This window comes from Leopardus geoffroyi, chromosome D2 (genome assembly GCF_018350155.1).
Source record: "Leopardus geoffroyi isolate Oge1 chromosome D2, O.geoffroyi_Oge1_pat1.0, whole genome shotgun sequence".
Classification (NCBI taxonomy): Eukaryota; Metazoa; Chordata; class Mammalia; order Carnivora; family Felidae; genus Leopardus; species Leopardus geoffroyi.
This window is the reverse complement of record NC_059334.1, coordinates 80,834,183-80,856,627: the sequence shown is the minus strand read 5'-3', so window position 1 is coordinate 80,856,627 and position 22,445 is coordinate 80,834,183. Positions and strand designations below refer to the sequence as shown.

At 58.3% G+C, this 22,445-nt stretch overlaps 1 protein-coding gene across 1 annotated transcript in view; it reads left to right on the top strand.

The window, feature by feature from the left end:
* FAM53B (family with sequence similarity 53 member B) overlaps nucleotides 1–22,445 on the top strand; it is a 113,655-nt gene that overhangs the window by 54,142 nt on the left and 37,068 nt on the right. The window contains exon 4 of the mRNA XM_045439163.1: nucleotides 4,171–4,949. Coding sequence (XP_045295119.1) covers nucleotides 4,171–4,949 — 779 coding nt within the window. The remainder of the gene's footprint in view (nucleotides 1–4,170; nucleotides 4,950–22,445) is intronic.

The following is a 22,445-nucleotide window of genomic DNA, read 5'->3' as shown; positions in this document are numbered from 1 at the left end:
TCAGTGGAAGCAGACACGTAAACAGATAATTAGGGTTCAGTCAACGTCTGGGCCGGAAGATCGAAAGTCAGGCAGAGAGCTGTGGGCGCCTAGTGGCTGATACGGAGAAGGCATATCTACAGAGAAGGTGATGTGGCGTTGGCTCTTCTGGACTAGAGGGAGCCCCTTGCTGGAAGGATGAAAGCAGGAGGAGAAGAGTCCAGGCCTTTGCCAAGGCGCAAGGGCGTGGAAGAGCTGATGTTTGGGGGGGAAACGGTAGATTCGTTGCAGACATATCGTGCTCACGTTTGACCGGTGGACCCAGTGAAGAACCGAGTCTTAATCATTTCAACGAGGAAATCTTACCGTTAGGGTCACAGAGGGTTACTCTTGGAGCGGAGCGGAGTGGTTCCCCCAGGCAAACAGCACGCCAGCGCTAGCCCCATCCAACCCGGTCCCCGCCGGGGATTCGAGAGGGACCCTGAACGCAGTTGGGGCACCTACCTCCTCTCACAGAAGTTCCCTGTGCTCATTCCTGAGGCTGCTTCACTAAACTCCCGCTTTATTAAGGGTAGCTGGTACGTAAGAACTACTCTCTGGGCTGTGTCCACAAACCAGGGGGAGGGTGCTTTACGGGCTCTTTCAGGGGTCCTTGAAGATGGTTTCGACTCTGCCTGCTTCTTGTCTGATGTCTGATGTCACAGGAAGTTCAGGGTGTCTAGAGCAGGGTGAACTGGGGAGATGGGGTCGGGATGCCAGGCTAAAGCGTTTGCCTCCTTTCGACAAGGCCATGGGCAACTGCCTGGGGTTAGACCATGCTAGGCATGGGCCCCGAGAAGTTCTCTGGAGGCAGTGAGGAGGTGAGCCTGGAATGGGGAGGCCTGCGCATCCTGTCAGGATGCACCAAGATCACGAGGTGGCCATGGGGGAGGAATGGTGCTGTCAGATGAGAGGGACCGAATGTTCTGCTTAATTGACTCCCAAGTCCCCTTACTTCTCATGACTTCCCTGGAGATGGGAAAGTTCCAGTGCAGTGAAATTAAAATGGAATAGAAAGCAGTTTCCTCTGAGAATGGGATCAATTCTTTTTAATTTCACGGGTTTCCCAAGGCCTCGAACAGAGGCAGTCTGTGTTGAGCCTTGGGTTCCTTAGGCAGGGCTACTGTGGCTCCATGTTGGGGCCCCTGCTGCTCTGTGGCTGGGCTCCCTGGGTCCTTCCTCAGTTGGTTGCATTCCTGACCCACCTGATGCCTCAGGGCCCTGTCTCCAAAGAGAAGTTGGTGGCCAGTGTTATCGTAAGAGAACTCCCTAAAAGACCGAAGGAGCAAACCCAGAGGAGGCTGGGATCATAGGCCCTGGCCGTGACCCCGGGCCTGCACCAGTGGGCTTGGTGGCGACATCCCCCACATGTTTGGAAATAGATTTGTCCTTGTAGAGAATGTAGAAACCACAGGAGAACAAAAAGGAAAACATATAAATCAGCCAGCTATCTCTCATTTGACTGTGAACATTTTGGTTTATTTTCTCTTAATCTTCACAGATAACACACATATTTGACAAAATAGGAATCCTGCTATATCCGTATGGTTTTTCTGCCCTGTTGTTTCAGGTTTGGAATTACATCATTAACATTCTCTGGAACGGTCCTGTTTTCATGCTCTGTCTTCCTCCCTGGTCGTTTATGTCACCAGCCCCGCCTGGAGGGCGTTCCAGTTGTGGCTGCCATTCTGCTGTCACTCGTGTCACTTTGCAGAACATCATGACACGCAAATCTTCACTTGGTTCTGAGGATAACTCTTCTTTTTGCAAAGCAGATAACCGATAATTTTACTTTATTATTAGTTTACTGATCTTTCAACTGCTAACAAACGTCAAATCGAAACTGGTTTAAAAGAATAGTGGCTGCTCCAGGGACAATGGGCAGTGAAGACTTATTTCGAACAACATAAATGCTACTTGCACAAAGGCGATTGATTCATGGTGATAATTTGTCAGATTTAGTGAACGGGCCAATGTATGGAGACTTGTCGTGCACCGGGGCCCAGGAGGATTCAGAGAGGGACGGGAATGGAATATTTGGTGACTGGCCTGGTTTGGTCCCAACTGGTCTGGGCTTCTGGAAAATCTCTCCCCCGCATCTCCAGCTTCTGAGGCCCCCTTGTGGGAATAGCCTCTGGCCGGTTCCTCCCACGTCCCCTGCACAGGGTCCCAACCCCTTAGACGTGTCTCATAACTGTGGCAGGGCACCCTAGATGAGAGTGTCACATTTAGCCCTAATTTGGCTTATCTTTGGCTCGTGAGCCTCCTTTTGGGCCTCACTGGTCAATTCCCTTTGAGCCTGTCCAGTAGCTGCTGACACTCAGCCCAGGGTCTGTCCTTTGATGTCTCTCTGCGTCCTTTGAGAAGTGGCCTAAGTGGTGGGGGTCTGGGCCTAGGAGTTGGACCCTGTGTGGTCCTTGCAGACTGGTGCACTCCTGTGGGTTTCACCATGGTTTTCTGAGTGGATGGTCCACCCTGTACGACTCCTAAACTCGTGGAGGGCAGGGCCGATGTCGGGCTCCCTGTGGTTCCTTCCCCTCAGTGCTGCAGTGTAGTGAAAAGAACAGGGCTCTGGGTTGGGCCAGGCTGCGGTCATTTGTGTGGCCCCGGGCCACTCACTCAACTTTCTCCAGCCTCTGTCTCCCCACTTGGGCAGTGATGGTGCACAGGGAGCCTTGTGGGTTACAGCGGCCAGGGGGATGTCTGCTCCCCCGTGGGAGTAACTGACTGCAGGGCTGTGAGAATCGGTGTGCATCGAACCCCTAGCTGAATGTCATTTCAGGTTTTACGTCCGTCCTTCTACAGGCTGAACGACTCAAGCCGTAGTTTTCTGTATATTCCTGTGTGTGCAGTTTATAAATGCGTGTCAGTTAAGAAAGCCAGAACCTTGCCAATATGTTGATCCCTGGAAGCACAACGTATTTCTTAACTCTGCTTTTGTGTTATAAACTTGAACACCAGAACTGTATCAGGTGTGTTTGTGCCTGCCCTCCTAAAATTCTCAGCACAGTGCCTGATTCTATAGTAGAAAAACAACAAATAGGTCCTGAATATTTCACTAAAATAAAGGTTCAAGTGCAAAGTCAGCATTTCCTAGTGGGGGAGGGGGGGCGGGGAGGTAGCTTCTTTATTCATGTGTTCAAGCAGAGGCCTGAATATGTAAGTTTCAATTGTACCCTTAAGTCTGTGCAGCCCAAGACCTGCTCCTACAGATTTTGACGGTTTAAAAAAAAACAATTTTTTTTTAACGTTTATTTATTTTTGAGAGACAGAGCATGAGTGGGGGAGGGGCCGAGAGAGAGAGACAGAGAGAGACAGAGAGAGACAGAATCCGAAGCAGGCTCCAGGCTCTGAGCTGTCACCACAGAGCCTGACGCGGGGCTGGAACTCATGAACCGTGAGATCATGACCCGAGCTGAAGTCAGTGCTTAACCGACTGAGCCACCCAGGTGCCCCCAGATTTTAACGGTTTTAAGTATCCTCGATGCCGTGAGAAATCAGGTGAACACAAGAGGAGTGCTCTATGATTGGCGGCTATTGGTGATGACATTGATGTTGAAGGGCGTGGTGGTGGAGGCATAAATCAATTTCCAGTTTCTATCGTCAGCAAGTATTCTCGAGATGGAATTCAGATGAACTAACCTGGCCGTACCCCCCCCCTCCCCGCCCTCCAATTCGACCTTGACCCTCCCGCGTACCAAAAGACTCCTCTTTGGTCTTCTGCCAGGGCATTGAGTCCCAGCCCCAGAGCAGCCAAGCACTGAGAGAGACCGTAACAAACATACTGCCCTGACGCTGCAGGCCAGGGGAGGGGTGGGGCAGGTCGATTTCCCATCTATAAAATGGGAAAGCGTTTGGGTGAAAACTGTTGTTTTGGACTTTCCTGGGAGGCAGTACGGACTTTTGGGAAGGAAGCTATACCAGGAGGCCGGTGGGCGGTGGGGAGTGTGGTACGTGCATCTCAGGCTTGCTCCGCTCCTGATGCAAAACTCTGGGATTCCCGTCCCCTCTCTGAGCCTCAGTTTCTTGTCTACACAGTTAGAGCCTTCCTGGCTCTAGAATCCTGTTTAAGATGAACTCTTGGTGAGGAGGCAGAGGGCTGGCATGGAGGCCTTCTCAAATCCTGTTTTCTCTGTGTCATTTCTGAACCAGAAAATGACAGATGGCGAGACCTGGACAGGAAATGCCCTCTTCAGATCGAGCAGCCGAGCGCCAGCATCTGGGAGTGCCTGCCCGAGAAGTGTCAGGACAGCGCTCTGTGGCACCGGGAGGCAGCGACCGCCTGCGCGGTGACCAACCTGATCAAAGACCTCAGCCTCAGCGACCACAACGGGAACCCCTCAGCACCCCCCAGCAAACGCCAGTGCCGGTCACTGTCCTTCTCCGATGAAATGTCCAGCTGCCGGACATCGTGGAGGCCCTTGGGCTCCAAAGTCTGGACTCCGGTGGAGAAGAGACGCTGTTACAGCGGGGGCAGCGTCCAGCGCTATTCCAACGGCTTCAGCACCATGCAGAGAAGCTCTAGTTTCAGCCTCCCCTCCCGGGCCAATGCGCTCTCCTCGCCCTATGACCAGGCGGGGTTCCACCACCGCTTTGGAGGTCAGCCCTGCCAAGGGGCGCCGGGCTCAGCCACCTGCGGACAGGCGGGCGACATCTGGAGCCCTGACCCGACCCCCGTGGGAGGCGGCCGGCTCGACATGCAGCGGTCCTTCTCCTGCTCGCACGAGCAGTTTTCCTTTGCGGAGTACTGTCCACCCTCAGCCAACAGCACACCTGCCTCAACACCAGAGCTGGCCAGGCGCTCCAGCGGGCTGTCCCGAAGCCGCTCCCAGCCGTGTGTCCTTAACGACAAGAAGGTCGGCATTAAGCGGCGGCGCCCAGAAGAGGTGCAGGAGCAGAGGCCTTCCCTAGACCTTGCTAAGATGGCACAGGTAAGAGCCCCGGCCACACGGGAGGCCCCGCGGGAGCACCTGGGTGCTCGTGGGAGCCTCTGCTGGTCCTGGCCCATCCCAGGCAGATGCGTGGGGCCCAGCAGTGGGTTCTTCCCCTGTTTTTTAAAATCCTCTTCGAAGAAAGATGATACCAAGTTCGTTTTTTAATTTTAGTGTCTTTAAAATCGGAAAAGTCAGAAATGCTCTTTCCCTGTGATCACAGTGCTGGCGGTACAGGGGCAGGCAGATGGCGGGAGGCGAGGCGTTACGGGGGCAGGCCGTTGTCACCCAGCACTGGTGACCCCCTTCCGGCACCTCGCTGGAGCCTCTGTGCCTGAAACCCCGTCCCTGTAGCACCGGCCAGGACTCATTGTCCCTCGGATTAGGCTGGTCCTGAGATCAGGACTGTGGGTAATGGTTTTAGAGGGTGAGGGATCGGAGCAGCACTTAGTCATTGGATTAAACTGTCAACAACGTGAGACCATCAAGACGCTGTGATTGCTGTCCTCTGTGCCACCTCCGTCCGCCTCGCCGTTCACCGTAGGCGAGGCCTCCGGCCACATGCGCCCTCCCGCGCTCTTTATCCTCTGTGTCTTGGAGCCCTGCCTCGTGCTAACACTGATCGCGGGTGTTGATTCGAACGAGATGAACTTGGGAGTTAATATTCTGTCTTTAGGGCAGTCTCTGAGCCTGAGTACCCCCTGCGTTTGGTCCTTCCCGAGGAGGCCTGAGGTTGTGAGTTTGACAGTGAGGCCCAGGGAAGGGTGGGTGGGGGGTGGGATGCAGTCTGTGTCCTGTGTCCAGGAGGTCCTGTGCTCCGTGCCATGGTTTCCCCTTCCTCTTGTGTTGTTGTGGAAGCATCGGTCACCGCTGGGTGTGAGGGGACCAAGACCGGCTGGCCTCGCTCATGCAGCCCGTGGCCACTTCCGGGCAGGCGGCCTCGTGTCGGCTCCTCTTGGACCTGACGGCCTTCCTTCAGTGCCCAGGGCTGCTTTTTCAGCCGGACCTCCTTTTGCTTTAGAGTGAAAATGCCGCTTCTGTCGGTGGCATTTCCTTCTCTTCTCTAGACCCCCTCCCAGCCTAGAGATACCCGCCCTCCCCTCCCCCGGCCCACGAAAAGAAGAGGGACGGGTGTCTCAAGTCTTGAGCAGGCACCTTGCCCCAGAGTCCAGACTGTCTGGCTGTTTGCTCCAGAGCCCGGCCATGGCCCGGAGCAGCTGGAGGACGGGCTCGTGACAGACTCTGCCTCCCCCATGTTGGGGAAGAAACCTCCTTCCTCTGCCCTCATTTTCCAGTTTCCATTTCTTCCATCGCTGCCCCCAGGTGTGTCCCTTTCTTTTTCCTAAGTTGTGGACATGTTTGGCTTTACTAGCTAGACAACGGCCGAACACATTCATTTGTGTTGGACACGCGAGTGGAATTTTCCTTCTCTGGAGAAATTTAAATAGGTAAAGAGGCCGGAAAGGTGACAGATTTGGGTGACTTCTGAAGGAAACCCGGAGCCCTGAGTTCTGGGTGCGATAAATGGCTTCAGTTAAATTTTTAATGTTGAGCTTATTTTATTACCTAATAAGCTAGATAGGTAATAAAAACAACTTACACGTGTTATTATATTTTACTAGCCACAAGTCGGAGTAACACCACTGGCGTCACTGGAGACGTTTCCCGTCCTCGCTCGGGGAGAAACTGTTTGAAAATCTATTGCTCAGCGGGGCTGTGCCCAGATGTGTAGATTGCTTCATTGGCCCCAGGCAGGCCTCCAAGATCCCGGTGAGGCCGCCCTGATTCCTCCCGCCTTTCTCTAGCCAAGGCCTGGGTAGGGCAGAGTCCGGGGCAAGTGCAGAAGGGGCCCCTGGGAAGTGTGTGTGCCAGAAGGGGGCGACCGGAGCCCTGGGGTTGGACCCTGAGCCACCCCGACCAAGCCTCTAGAGCCCCGGCCAGTCCTGTCTCCGCGGCGCTCTGCCTGCTTTGGCTCCCCCATTGTATAATTTATGGCCTCGCGAGGTGGGCCTTGCTTTTCCAGGAGCCTTTTTAAAAGCCAGGCCTAGGGCAACTCCAGTGCCTTTGCAGAGAGCCCTGGATCCAGCCTGGAACATGTAGGGTCCTCTGCCTGGGAACCCCAGGAGCTGAGCATGTCACTGGTACACAGACACCTGCCCATGGCCAGGTGACAGCTGACATGGGACCGCCCAGATACCAGCCCCCGTGGGCTGTGGCTTTCTCAGCGTTTGTAACTGCTGGGGCAGGAGCAGGGGCTGCGCATCTATGGAAAGACAGGCCTGTAGCCAGGGTCGGCACTGCTCTGTTTCTCCAACCTAGATCTCGGACCCTTTTTTGTAGGTCTTGTGATCTTGGTTTGTAAATACTCACTTTTCTGGGGGCAGGGGGTTCCTAACTGAGCATTTTTGTGAAGGAGCCCCTTTGTGTGCGTAGATCTGGGACCAGGTGTATGCGATTGTCACATCAAAGGTGCAGAGTGCCTTTCCGGTTAGACCCTCGGAGTACGGGGAGTTCTGAGAAACCCTGGCTTCCTGAGGCGCTGACTGGGGCTGGAGACTTCGGGGCCCAGGGCACACCTCCCGGGGTGTGGGTAAGCATGCAGGAGCTTTTCTCTGGCCATCAGTCAGGGTGCCCGGAGCAAGGGTGGGGGCTACCCAGAGCCCCTGAAGCCTTGTCCATCCAGCCCCTCCTGCGGACACTGCTGTCCTTCTAGAACATGGTGTTCACTTTTGGATCTGCAGTTGGGGCCTGGGGGCACAGCGACAAATCAGAAGGCGTCCAGATGAGGGGCAGAAGGCTGGCAGCCCTGGGCAAATTACTTGACATCTCTGTGCAGCAAAGCACATCGTCCCCACAGCTGCTGTGGCTTCTGCCGGAAGAATAAGGGAAATAATGCATGTGTGCGCGTGCGTATAACGTGTCAACCTGTACGTGTGTGTCTGCGACGTGCAGATACATGTACGCGTGAACGTACGTGTGTGTCTGTATCCTTGCCTGTGTGTACACGCACCACCTAGCGCCCTGGCTGGCGCACAGGGAGTGCGGACGGGTGCCCCTGGCGTTGCTGTTGCACATGTTGAGAGGGAAGGCGTGGGCTCCTTCTGGGCGACTCCAGAGGCAGAACTGGGAGGGGGGTGATGGTCCCAGGAGGCACGCTCAGTCCCTGGTGAGGGCTCCCTTTTTTCTCTATTTGCCCATCTCTTTCCTTCTGTGTTTCCCTTCCCTTTTCTGCCCTTGCCATTTACTTCTCCTTCTTTGTTCCTCTTCCTGCCTCGTCCTTTCCTTTCGAGAACGGGGAGGAGGCCTGCCCTGCCGCTCAGCTCGGCCTGCGGTGAGCTCCGTGCTCGGAGCCGAGGGTCGTGAAGCGGTGTCGGATTCGGAACCACCTCCGCCAGAGGAGGTTGGCCACGTGTGAGCGTTTTGTGTCACGTCTGCAGCCCGTGGGACTAGGTAGCCGTGGTCTTGGGAGCTCACCGGATGCCCCGCCCTGCCCCTGGCCAGCACCCCTGGACACAGCTGGCCGGCAGTGGCCGATACCTCTCGGGCAGTGAGGCCGGACCGCAGTGGGTCGGGGGGTCAGCAAATTGCCTTCAGACCTGTCCGCCTTTGCTCACGTCTTGTTAAAACCTCAGCGCCCAGCGCACGGACGGGGATGCCGAGCGAGGCTGCAGGCAGCTCCTGCACGGGAGGGGGGAGGCTGCAGCGAGGAGGGTCACCGCTGGGAGAACTGGCTCGAGGACCCAGCCCAGGGAGGCCCGCCCCGCCCCGGGAATTGGCATCGTAGCCACGCGGCTCCCAGAGCAGCTGCCCGAAGGCGGCCCGGAGGGTCAGTCGCGCCCGCCCCTGCCCGGGTCACATGGTGCTGACCTCCCGCTCGGCTTTCCCCACGTGACCCCTTCTGCCCGGTGTTTTGTGTGAATGTGTGCCATTGAGAGCAGGGCCCGGCCTGAGCATCGGAGTTGTTTATCAGCGGGACTTTTGCTGACGTGTTTATTAGTTATTGCTTCTTGGAGACTTGGCGTGACTAGCAAGCGTCGGTTGACTCCCAGCGAGACCTGCACCGTGCGTGGCCATTTAGGCCCAGATCGCATGCGTGGGAGCCAAGGTTTCGGGAAAAAAAAAAAAAAAAGCAACAATTAAAAAGAGGTACCCGCCGAATGCCGTGCCCCTGGGTGTCCCAGTCCTTGCTGTATTTTTGACTCCAAGCTGGTCAGCCTGCAGGAGCAACAAATTGTATTTCTCAACAGTGCTTCCAACAGAAGTGAGGCATTTGTGAGGAGGGGTCGGGATGCTGAAACAGAGGTTTGATTGATCGCAGCTGCCCACACACTGAGTCCTCAAACCTCCTGGAGCAAACCCCAGAACAGGCAGCAACTGTTGTGTTAGCAGATGTTTGAGGGGCCCAGAAAGCTGGCCGGGGGCAGCGTGGGGCAGGGGAGAAGCACGAGGTAGCAACTGTGCCGAGCACTGATCCAGGACGAGTCTGGGAGTCGAGTCCAGGAGAGCGGGGTTGGCTGGGGCCCTGGGGGCTCCGAAGGGCAGGGGGCTGTGGCCCGAAGCCGCCGGAGGGGTATCACAGATGCTCATCAGTAACTCATGGCTCTTTGTTGGCACGGTGTCCCTGGGTCAGCCTTCCACGGTCCACCCTGCTTGCCAGCGGGGGTTGCCTTTAGCAGGGGAGCGGCCCTCCTCAGCCCCCGTGTGGGGTGGTCCTTCGCACTACTGGCTGCGTGACCTTCCCGCTCAGGCAGCCCCCGGCAGCCACAGCCAGCCGTGCTTTTCCTTGGCAAAGTCCCTGGGCTCAGGCCTGGCTCATCCGAGCCTTTGTGGCCGCCTCCTGCCTGCACTGCCCCCGGCTGGCCACTCTGCCGGGTTTAGTTGCCTGCTGTCTTGCACCCTTAGACCTCTCCTGCTGGCGTGGGGAACCGTGCGGATGGCAAATACGGGAATTCAGAGGTGCATCGCCCTTTACAACACAGAACGCAGGCAGGCGTGAGGATCTGGTGAAGGGCAGTCAACAGAAAGCCCGGGATTTCTAATTGGCACAAAATAAATGCTAAATAAAAGTAAAGGCAAAACGCACTGTGGGTGCATGGGAGTACTTGCCTCTGATGAGGAACCAGTCAGCAGGATGGGCTCGAACAAAGGAAGAGAGTCTTTTTTTTTTTTTTTTTTAATTTTTTTTTTTTTTTTTAGCGTTTATTTATTTTTGAGACACAGAGAGACAAAGCATGAATGGGGGAGGGCCAGAGAGAGGGAGACACAGAATCTGAAACAGGCTCCGGGCTCTGAGCTGTCAGCACAGAACCCGACGCGGGGCTCAAACTCACAGACCGCGAGATCATGACCTGGGCCGAAGTCGGCCGCTTCACCGACTGAGCCACCCAGGCGCCCCAGGAAGAGAGTCTTTAAGACTTGGACCATCAGAGGGGTGGATGGCACGGGGTGGCGGCAGGGGGCACGGATCCAGCACGTCGATTCTGTGCTCTTGATGGACACTGCTAAGCAGTAGCATCTTTTCTGCTTGAACTTTGAGGAGGTCTTAGACTCCTCCCCTCCGGGATCCTGGCAGCCGCTGCTAATTGACCGCCCTCTGTCCATCCCCTCACCTGAGGGCGAGGCCTCCAGAGTCCGGGGAGAGTCAGCCACTTGCCCAGAGCCGCGTGGTTCCTTAGGACACTGGGAAGGCTGGAACCGGGGCCTCCTGACTCTGTGTTCTGTGCTCTTCCTGCTGCTGAGATTCGTCCGACACGCGGACGGCCCGGCTGGCCTTTCCAGGTAGCCGACCCTGGTGAGACCTAGAGGGCGCGGACAGAGTCAGAAAGGGGCTCAGTTTCCCTCGCTGCCACTTTTGAGCTGTGCGCCCTTGGGCAGGTCCCCCCCTCGGTAGCCTCCATTTCCTTGTCTGTAAAATGGGAACAGCACTTCCTGTTTCTCCCCGGGGGGTGGGGCGGCGTCCCGTGGCGTGGGTCCCGCCAGCGGCTGGCCCTCGGAGGAACGTCAGAGCCGCACCCTGCGGCCCATCTCCTGCCGCTCTGGTTCCGGGCAGTCAGCCGCTCCCAGGGGAGGGCGTCAACGGGAGGCCAGGGTCCTGCCAGCGGGAGAGCAGGGAGGGCCGAGCCAGAGGCTAGCTGGAGCTCTCTCTGGGGTTTCTTCCCTGTCAAAAACGGGCACGTCAGCAATAGCGCAGCACCCCTGACGGGGGTCCTCACGCTTCACGGAAACCCCCGTGCAGACTCTCGGATCGCTCCTTGCCGTCCCCGGCTGCCACCACCAGGTTGCATAAGCAACCCGCTTAAGGTCACTCGGATCGGGGCCGAGTGTTGACACAATAGCTTTGATCTCCCGGGAAAAGAAAAATAGGAGTTCAGCTGGGGACATGCCAGGGAGGCAGCTTTTAGTGGCACTTGGTGATTTTCCATGCTTTCATTGTGAGCCTCTCCGAGCCGGGAGGTGTCTTAGAAGATGTGAGGCAACACAGTTCTGGGGTGCCCAGGGTTTTCTAGAAGGCCTCTGCTTTGGAAGCCAGTTGGGCCTCTGAGCCCTTCGAGCCCCCCCCCCTCCGATGTGCTCAGAGCACCCTCAGGTGCCAGGCCCTGCTCTGGTCCGGGGCTCAGGGGCCTGTGAGCTGGGGGCCCGGCCCTCCGGAGGCCAGCATGCCTGAGTCCCGCTTCGTGGAAGCCAGAGTGGGAAGGGTCTGCGGGCTGGGTGACCCTTGCCTCTCTGGTTCAACTCCAAGGGCCCACAGAGGAGGGTTTAGAGAAACCCCGTGTTGCCCCAGCCTGCTGAAAAAGACGCAGACCGTGGGCCGAGACATGGGGAGACAGAGGGCTGGCGGAGAGCAGAGCCTTGGCCTTTCCCGTGGGGTGGGCTCAAGCCTCATCCTGGCAACTTAAATTTACTTGACCCCTTGGCACCTGGTCCCCATCGTCAAGGTTGGGGTAGCAGCCCCTTGGGTCATTGTGCACTGGCGGCACTGAATGAGTTCTTCAGCATGAAATGCTCCTGTGTGCCCGGGGTCAGCCCTTAGTAAGAGTCGGTCGTCATCGCTGCTACTGGTGGTCACATTTTAGGAGGAGAGAGAGAGATTGGTCAGAAGGAAGGAACTGCCCCGTTCATTGTTTCTGCAGTTCTGAGGTCCTCAGCCGTATCTCTGCTCCCCAGAAGAGGGCCTGGAGCCCGGAGGCTCATGTGGCTTGTCTGAGGGCCTGAGTTGAGTTGTTGAGTTGCCTCGTTGGGGTTTGGACCTAGGGTTCTGTGACTCCAATGCCAGGGTTTTGCCCTGCTGCCACATGGTAGATGCTTCCCATATCACAGGGGCGGCCGAGTGTGCCCTGTCATTGGAACATAGCTGCGTTTGGGGTCAGAAGACGTGAGTTGAGACCCAGTCCTGCACCTGGCTATGTTGTGGCCGGGAGCCAGCTGTCCTGCTTCTCTGAGCCCCGGGTTTCTCACCACGTTCACCTCTGCCCAAGCATGGTCTGCATGGACTGCAGCTTCCTGGGCCTCTCTCCCGAGTCTGAATGGTGGGTCCGGGCCAGGGCCCCGGTGCCAGAGTGTTTCAGAAGCTCCCCAAGTAAGTGGGGTTTGGGAGCAGTGGAGGTGGGCTCAGGTCCAGCCTGGTGCCCCTGCAGAGGCCAGGGGTGGGCTCATCTCTGGTGGAGACAGCACTGGGAGGCAAGGCCCCTCAGTCAGGAGATACTGAGTTGGCCTGGGTTGGGAAAGGGGTGACCTGGAGAAGGGATTCGAGAGCCTGGTTTTCTGACTTCCAAGTCATCGGATGGGCCCCTGCTGAGTCCCTGTGCCAGCAGAAGAGTGGCATCCCTACCTGACAGTCGACCTTCCTGAGCACCAAAGAGGGCTTGGGGTTGACTTATGCTAAGCTGGGGACATAGCTGCCTTAGAACTGACGGGAAAAACATCTAACGTGTAGCACCGGACATTTGTTTTTTGTTTCGTTTTGTTTTTGTGTTTAAAAAAAATTGTTTTTTAATGTTTATTTTTGAGACAGAGCATGAACGGGGGAGGGTCAGAGAGAGAGGGAGACCCAGAATCTGAAGCAGGCTCCAGGCTCTGAGCTGTCAGCACAGAGCCCGCCGCGGGGTTCAAACCCACGAACCCTGTGTGAGATCATGACCTGAGCCGAAGTCAGAAGCTCAACTGACCGAGCCACCCAGGTGCCCCTAGCACTGGACGTTTGTAAGCAGATCCTTACGTGTGGATTCTTAAAGGTGGGTTCTGAGTCCTGCTCACCATTCCAGAGTGAATGACCAGGAACCAAGTGTGACTGTTTATGCCTTGTCGAGATGCCGCATGTGTCTGGTGTCTCTGGACGGTGGTAGCCTTTGAAAGAGGCCGGGCTTCCAGAGTGTTCTCACAGCCCATCAGAATCAGCCTCCTGGCGGAAATGAGAGCTCAGGAGTGACATGGGGTTGGGGGGCCCCCGGGAGAAGCACGGGTGCAAAGGTCGGAGTTAGGAAGGGACAGGGAGGAGGCCCAGCATAGGGGGCCCCAACTCTGAAGTCATCTGGCTTTTATTCTGAGTGCAGGGGGAGCATCAGAGAGTTTTAAGCAGGGGAGACAGTACCCCGGGGAAAGCTCCTTCTGGCTGGGGTGGGCAGCAAAAACTGAGAGCTATGGGGAGATAAGAGGCCGTGGGCGGGGGCAGTGGACGTACTGATTTATGTCAGAGGCTCAAAATGTTTTGGAGATGGTACAACAGGACTGGCCAATGGGTTAATCTTGTCATTAGCGTCCAAGTCCCGAGTCCGAGACCTCACCAGGTAGAGAATCCATTGCTTCAACCCTCAAAGACTGCTTCCTTTAAACTACTGTGTTCAGTGGGTGCTGGTTCTAAGTCCTTCCTGTTATCTAACCTTCAGCCCTCACTTAGCCGGCATCACCTGTTCTCAGTAAAAGTGAAGTCTGGTCGATCACCGTGATTCATTTGGTTTTCACAAGCATCCTTGGAACGATCCCACCCCCAAATCCTTGTGTATCAGTGCTTTGCCAGCCCAGGCCGTCCTTCCTTGCTATGGAAATTCAGTCCCACCCCTTTCCAGCTACCCCTGTCCCCAGACCCCTGACTCCTGTGCCAAAGTTTCTCAGTCCTTGTCCACTTGACAGCGGGTGCCGTCTGGACTTGGGCTGGAGAAGGCCAGGGGCAGCTCGGGGCCACGGGAGGGTTCTCGTACAGTCTCGAGTGCCTGTCACGCTGGATCTCCCTCAGCTGGGCCACATCTGCGCTGTTTACAGCGGCTGGGGCAGCAGCTTTGGAAAATGTGGGGCCTGCCATGGCCTCTGAGAATCTACCCACAGAGCCTGTAGTCCCAGCCCAGCCCAGAAGGATGCGGCGGAAGGGGGCGCTTGACGGACCTGGAGGGATTTTGACATTCCCTGCCCTATTCCTGCTGCCTTATTGGGGACGTTGCGGTAACGCCTCCTGGGAAGGGGCTCCAAGCCCTCAGCGAGCCTGGGCGGCTGAGAGAGCCCCGGGGAGGGCTGGCGACCGAGGCGCGACGAGGCGTCACTGGGATGGACGTGTGCTTCGTGAGGAGCCAGGCCCAGAGCTAACACATCTGACACCTGCCTGTGTTTTTGCCTGGTGCACACCACTGGCTTTCGTGGGGTTCGCCCAGGATGGAAGCTTACGTTCGCCCCTTTTGTCTTTTGCAACACACCCCTCCGTTGTCCCAAGCACTCCAGCGATGTAGACCCTCCCCTGTGGACGCGGGCCGTTTGTTTATGACATTTCTGCAGTATCAGTGCCCTGAACGACTGCTCCTTCTCCCAGCTTCAGGCCACAGTTTCAGAAGTAAGGAAAGCAAATGCCGCATCGGAGGGCAGACCCTTTGCTGCAGCCCCCGCATCGGTGGGAACTTGGTCTGAGCGACTCGGTTGGAGTGGGTGCCGATCGCCTGTTCACAGCCAAGTGATTAGCAAGGCCTCCTTTGAAAGTTGGACACAGTAGGACTCTCGGATAATTCCTTTTGGTGGGGGGGGGAAGCTTGGGCTTGCTTTTTTTTTTTTTTTTTTTTCTGTCTTGGAAAACAAAAGAAACGGTTGGTTCCAAAATAATAACGCAACCGCCAAAAGTTCCATTTGTGAGCAGTAGCACTGAGCTCACATCAGTAATATGTCACTGAAGGCCACCAGGCACCAGCTCTTTCCCTGAGATAGTGCAGGGTCCTATAATGCAGTTAATCTTCGCGGGGCGGGCGGCAGCGGTGGTGGGGGCTGCAGCTGTTTCCTCCCAGAGCTCGGAGCACGGAGAGCGTGCGGAAGCCTTGCCTGCAGCAGCCAGGGCCCAATCGGGGGACAGAAACCACCCGTGTGTCCACCGAGAGGTCACTGGGAGCACTTGTTAATTGGGTTTCTGGAGGCCTGAGAAGCCAAGACATGAGCAGCAGGTCTCATGGAGGAAGCGACTGCAGGAAGCCGCTCCCGCCCCGGCGAGGGCGTCAGAGGGAGGAGGCTGCGGTTCTGGGTTCTGCGGGCTCCGGAGCTGGGCGGCCACAGCCCCCGGGGCCCGCCCGAGCTGAGGACAGGAAACGCGAAGGAGCCGGTCCCGCGCAGCAGCCGCCGTGAACAGGACACAGTGCGCTGCCGGGTCAGGAATCAGACCGGGTGACAGTGACAGGCGCGGGAAACAGGCAGGAAGATGCACGGCCCTCCTCCCTCCTCCGGCGCTCCTGTGCGCAGAGCCTCGAGGGGGCAGATGGCAGGGCCACTGGGCGCCGGGCTCAGGGGGGCAGCGGGGCCTGGAGCTGAGCCCCGGGCTCTGGGATCTGACGCTGCTGCTGTGGGAACGTCTGCCCTCTGCCCACCGCACGGCTCTGGGCAAGCGTGTCCTCTCAGTGCCATCTAGCATCCCACACTGCAGGGAGGGGGTTGTTTTCCCTCTTTTCCGCTCCTTCCCTCCTTGTCTTACCTGGTGTCGTTGAGTGTTTGGCACTCAGCTGGGCCCTGAGGATATCTCTGTAAGCCACACACGATTACCATTTTCATAGAAGTTACTTCCTAGGAAGAGGGGTAGATAATAAGCAAACCCCAGGCAGGATGATTTCAGGCGGCGATGGGTGCTATAAAGAAAACAAAGCAGGCTGGTGCGATTCGGATGTCAGGTGGGTAGAGGGGAGACGGATGTTAGGTTAGCTTCAGGTTAGAGTGGCAGGGCAGCCGCTCAGGAGGTGACGAGACGCCGAGACGCCCTCGGCCACGCACGGGTGGGGAGGGAGAGCATCCTGAGTGGAGGGAAGAGGAAGCACAAACGTTGGGAGGTGGGAGGGCTCAGCAATTCAGGGCAGAGCAAGCTGGAGTGATGGGGGTCCTGTGCGAGAGCGCTGGGCAGGAGGGGCTGCAAGGCAGCAGCAGGGCTGGCTCGGGTGGGCCTTGCGGGCTGTGGTTAGGAGTGGGTCTTTGCGCTGGGCCCCGGGGAACGCCATCAGGTTTCCCACAAGGGATCCGATGTGATTCGCTGGGTCTGGGACCCTCTGAATCAGCTGCCTTGGGGATTTGGTCTCAGAGTGCACCCGGGAGACCATAGTGCAGGCAGGTCAGGGTGAGAAGGCGGGTAAGGGGGAAACCACCTGACAGAAGCTCTCAGGCAGGTGCCCTAGCTTTGGGAGGCTGGTGGGGGGCTGCAGAGGGTTAAGTCTGGTGCTTCCTGCCATGTATCTCTCATGGTACCACCTCCCAGCCCTGCTGCTGGTCAGTGGCAGTGAGTGGCCCTTGGCTCGTCCCCTGTCCGTATCTGCACACACCGGTCTGGCTCCGGGAAGCAGGGCCCTAACTTCTAACAACGCTGGCCTGCATTTGCGGGCAGCTGGGTTGCCGTGTGGCCCTGGGGGCCCTCTTGTTGCCCTGGGGTTGTGGTCTTCTCCTGACCCTGGGAAGGGCACCTCTCCTCCCTGTTTAGGGAAGAAGATTGAGTATTCGCTGTCTGCTCACGTGCCAAGGGGCAGAGTGGTGACTGGAGCCCCCCTCCCTCTTTGGCCCCCGTGGCCCGTGCGCTCTCACCTCACCGAAGGGCCCCTTCCTGAGTAGAGTGCTGCCACCACTCGAGAACCACAGGCTCAGGCGAGTCTGGGACCTACTCTGTGTTCCGGGGTCCCTGATGGTGGGGTGGAGATGGTGTCACGTCCTCACCACGGAGCCGCTCGCAGCCTGTGGCTCGAGGCCTGCTGTTGTAGGACATTCAGGAAGTGTCTCTGCCAGGCCGTAAGTGTTCTCAGCATTCTGGGATCAGACCGTCCGGACCCCGTCACCCATTCCCATCCTCCCAGCCCTTGGGCGGACTTTGCAACTCTTGAGCTGTGAGCCTTCGAGTTGGTAAAGTCGGGGTGCTGGGGGCTTAGAGAGGCCCCGGTGGTATGGCCCCTCCGGGCCCCTCTGGGGGGCCCTTCAGCTCCGCCCAGGCAATGCAGTTCGGCTGCTCTGTTCCAGGTCCTTTCACTGTACCAGGCCAGGGCCCGAGGGAGAATGGCCGGCAGTCTGGCTGTGCTCTGCTGAGGAGAGGACCCAGAAAATGCTGGTGACGTCCTCTGGTGGAGTAGCCACAATCTGGAGTAACCCTCGTAGTGCCCAAAGCAGAACCTTGGCCACCCATCTTTGTGCCTTTCTGGGAGATCTCTGAGCCCTTGAACACTGCCATCCCCCCTCGTCCCCAGAGTGGCTCGTCCTGACAGATGGAGGAAGGGGTCCCAGCCAGTCCTGCACTTGCCCAAGCCCTGGGCCTGGCTGGCCTCCCCTCTGACCCCCAGCCAGCCTGTTCTGACCTGCTCTCCCTTCCCTCCCGGGCCCTGCTCTTTCTCCCCAGGGGGTGCCTGTGAAGTGACGGGCACTGGGGGGTGTGGGGACAAGAGGTGGGAGCAATGGGCTTTGTGTCCCAGAAGGAAATTTCTAGCAAGCTGAGCTGACTTGACACAGTGAAAGGTGGCCTTGAGGGTTTGCCCTGGGCTGTGCTGACACTCACAGCAGGCATAGCCCTCACAGCCCTGCCTCCCCGAGGGTTTCTCTTCTCCCCCTGTTGCCCCACTTCTGGTCTTCCTCTTTCTCATGTGGGAACCCTGAGGAGGTAGGCCAGGTGGCCCTGGCCTTTTTATCTTGTCATGCCATCCTGGCCCCTGTGGAAGGGCAGAGCCTGCCTGGGACTCTGTGCCATGGCCCAGTGACCACTAGCCCCTTGGCAGTCGGGACCAGCTTTAAATGGGCATAACCCACCTAGAGAAATCCTACGTCACTTTAGTCTGGAATAGTCTCGGGTGGTGGGATTTGGTACCAAGATCCGGGGTGTGTATGACACTGATTGCCCATCGCACTTTGGACTGGCCACACGTTTCCAGTGCTTGATGGCCACACGTGGCCGGTGGCTCCTGCACTGGACGATGCGGGGTCAGATCATTTGGCCAAGGTCACACTGCTCTAAGGGGCCGAGCCGTCAGACCCTGGAGCTCACGGCACAAGCAGGTGGGGAGGAGGCCTCGGGATGTGGGCGTGAGAGAGGGTACTGGGAATCGGCCTTGGGTTAAGCGACTTGGCCCCGCACTCGGGCCCTTTCCTTCGGTGGCCCCCGTGCCGGCCACCGAGGGAGGGGCTGGCCAGAGGCGCCTGCGCAGATGTGCTGGGTTCTCTGGGCTGCCAGGGGGACCAACGTCAGGGGAGAGCGAGCCCTGGGAGCCTGAGCAGCTGGCGGGACTGCTCCATCATGTCCCGGGTCCCCTCCCGCCGTGGGAGGCCGAGGTGGGGGCGGGGGTGGTTGGGCGGTGCCATCGTTCTGAGACCCTGCCTTCCCATCTGGGCTCATTTCGGCTGAAGTGACTGGGGCTGTGCGGCCCCGCTCAGTGGGATGTCCCTGGTGTGCGGCCAGGGCAGGGGAGAGGAGAGGGGAGGAGAGCCACGGAAGACAGGGAGGCTCGCTCACCTCATGGGGCCCGCCAGGTGGGGATGCCGAGATGCGCTTTGCGGCCTCACGAGCGCTGGGCCGCTTCTCTAGGCTGTGGTCTTGCTCTCTAACGACGAGGTTGTGCATTTGTCTCCACCCACCCCTGAGCAGGCGGTCCGAGCCAGACTCCACACAGCTGTTCTGGGCTCTGGGCCCCACACCCGCCAGCACTCTGGAAAGTGTGAGCATGGAAGGGCGCAGGGACTGGTGTGGAATGTGGCCGGGGAAGCCCGGGACCGAGCAGAAGGTCCCAGAGCAGGCCTGTCCTCGGGGCTTAGCAGCCTCCTGACCAGTTTTCCAGGAAAACTCCATTTGTGCCCCCTGTCAGGACAGCCTTGTAGGAATGTGCAGCCTGTGGCTTCAAACACAGCCCTGCCCGCCACGGGGACCTTCTGGGCCCCTAGACCCCAGGCAGCGGCGACCCTGTGACCAGGTTCCCATCGGCACGCGTTCCCTGAGACTGGCTGTGTGCCAGTGCCCGCGCAGGGGCTGAGGGGAGATCAGGACACGTGACATGCTGTCCTTACCTTCAGGGAGCGTGCAGGCCGCCGAGGGTGGCCAGGGGCAGCCGTGTCTGTGTGGCCGCCGCAGGCTGGGGCGGAGCCAGAAGAGGTAGTTGTGTCCTCCAGTGATCTCGACTCCAATTCTGGACTCTTCTCTTTGCTCAGCCACCGTGCCCCAAGCTCCCGCTGTGTCAGGTCCCTCCGTGGGCTCCAGTAGACAGGATGGTCAGCCGCCACCTCCTGGAGGCCACGGCTCTGACTCGTCGTCCCTGGGGAACTCGGAGAGGGTGAGCACCGCTCACAGCTCTGCCCTCTGAGCCTCGGTCTCCTCCCCTGTTCAGCAGGGTCTGTAGGGGCCATCGGTAGGATTAAAGAAGATGACGGATGCCGGGCGCTCATTTGGCACTTAGCACACTTGCCACAGTGTTCCAGGAATCCGGCAGTAGGGACAGGGGTACTTGCTGGCTTCTTGCTGTCGTATGCAGGGCTCATTTCCCGTGCAGGGGAGCACAGCGGCTCTCTGGTGGCCCAGGCAGAGCTCCCCAGCCGCAGTCCAGACTGCGTCTCAGCCGGGGCGGAGAGGAGAGACAGGGCACAGGGATGTTCCCGAGTCCAGGAACTAACCCACCTGGCTGCCCCTGTGCTTGGGATGGAGAACGGAGGGCCGGGAGAATGAGCTGGAGGCTGATTCCGAGTGTAGCGGGAAGCCAGGGACAACTTTGAGCAGGGCGACCGGGCTTCGTTCCGGCTGTGGGCAGGTTTGAGCATCCCAGGGCAGAGAGAGAGAAGGGCCTGTCAGTGGAGAAGGGGGCAGTGGGAGCTCTGGCAGTTCACCTCACATGGGCCCAGAGCCTTCGCGGGTCTCTTGCCCGGTTCCTACAGGCCCGAGGGTGCAGACCGGATGGGGTGCCTGCTGGCTGAGTTGATTTCTGCGAGGCTGCTCGGGTCCGCTCTTCCTCTTCCTCACCAGACAGGGAAGTTCGTCAGGGCAAAGAGGATGACCAGGTTTGTCCCTGAGGAGACGAACTAAGTCCAAAATGGCTTCCTTTTCCTCTCGGGAACCAAGAAAGCCAGAGCAATGAGACCCTGGGGCCTTCTGCATTGGTTTGGGCCACCTGCCTGGTCAGCCTGCTGTCCACACTGTCCCTTGTCCCTGGGAATGAGGACAGCATGGTTCGTGTCGGGAGCTTTTAGCCGGACACCCGCACCCCGGTGGCCGGGGCCCCAGCCCACGAAAGTCTGGCGGACACACAGACGCTGCACTGGCGGTGCTCGCACGTGAGGAAGCGTGCCCGTGGTGCCTGCGTGTCCCCGTCCCCGCTGTGCTTGTGGGCCCGGGACGAGATTCACGTTTGTGTTGGGACACGTGGTCTTCGTGACGGCCCTGGGAAGTGGCGAGTGCTGTCCTCATCGTACAGGGGTTCGGAGTGGCACTTGAGCCCACCCGGCCTGGCGTGCCCGCAGAGTCCATGCTGGTTCCGGTTGCCATCCCCATTCGGGGCCCTAGGCCTTCCCATCTCGTGTGTCTGCACACAGGGAGGCTGAGGATCGGCTGGGAGCAGAGCAGGCCTTCACTCCTCCACTGTGGCGGGCCCTTGATGGGACAGGTCGGCCCTGGACGTGTAGGGCTCTCTGGTTTGCGGACGGTGAAGTGGCTCGGCCCAGAGGGCAGCGCCCTGTTCTGGCGCGGCGGCTGGGATGTCACATGACGTCGCCAGGGGAGCCTGATCTGGCCCCTGCTCCACCAGCTGCTGGAACCGTCTAGACAATCTGAGGTGACAGTTGTCACCGTTGGGGATGAAGCAGGCTAAACCTGGATTATTACTGAAATCGGAGACCGTTTCGAAGCAGTGACAATGAGCATTGCCCAAATAGGGGCACGAGCGGTGGCCTCGATGGCGCTCAAGAAGCTGCGTGAGGAGTCCCGCGCTCCCGAGGCGATGCCTGAGGCTTCCGCACGAGATGGGATGTGGAGACGTAGGGCCTCTCCCCTCCGTGGACCTTCCCTGCGGCCTCAGCCCCAGGCCCCAGAGGGAACCGCAGTGCAGGGTGGTGGCCGTGAGGCTAGCTGCAGGGCCTGGCAGCCCGGAGAAGGAAGAAGGCAGGGCAGAGGACGGTCCTCATCCCACGTTTCGGGACCCCGGTGGGGCTCTCCGGAGGGGAAGCTGGCCTTGCCTTTGTTTCAGTCGCCAGTACCTTCTCTTCTCCCTGTGGGGTTTTAGGTGGAGCAGAGGGGGACCGCGAGCCCCTCAGCCCTCGAGCCTGTGCTGGGAGAGGCCTGGGGACAGCCCTCGTCACAGAGCAGGACCTCGGAGGACCAAGGTCCAGTGTCTGCTGAGTTCTATATGGGGCGTGACTTAATATTTTATGATAGATCCGCTGTTCTCGTTAGAGCTCTGCCAGCTGGACCCCTGGGGCCTCCCAAGTGTGTCGGGGGGAGGGTTCAGTGGTACCCTATGCTTATGGCCAGCGTCTTCCAGGAAAGGTGTGACAGTTGTCACCTCAGACCATCTAGATCAGGGGTTGGCACACCGCAGCCCAGAAGCCGTTGCCTGTTTTTGCAAATAAAGTTTTATTGGCACATAGCCATGCCTGCTTGTGTATTAAACTGCCCATGGCCGCTCTCCTGTTAAAACAGAAGCTAGATGGGCCACAAAGCCTAAAATATTTACTGTCTGGCCCTTTAAGAGAATCACACCAGCTCCTGATCTGGATGGCCCCGTGCCTTAGTTTCCCCGTTTGGAAAACCACTGGAATTTGTTTGTTAATTTCTCCGTGGAAGCTCATCGTAGAAAGGGCCTCAGGACCGTTACCCTGGCGGTCAGGAATGTGGGGGTGATGTAACGCGGCCCACCCGATTGTCTAAAGCTGTGCCGAGCCGAAACTTGGCCCCTGCGTGGCCTTTTCCTGTGCTCCTCAAGTGGCAAATAACACGGCGCTGGAGAGGGGGCAGCGGAAAAGGAGCGGCCGGAGCTTGTGAGTTTTGGCGAAGGGGGCCCTGGCGTCAGAACAAATGGATCAGCGTATCTCAGTGCACAAAAGTGTGATTTT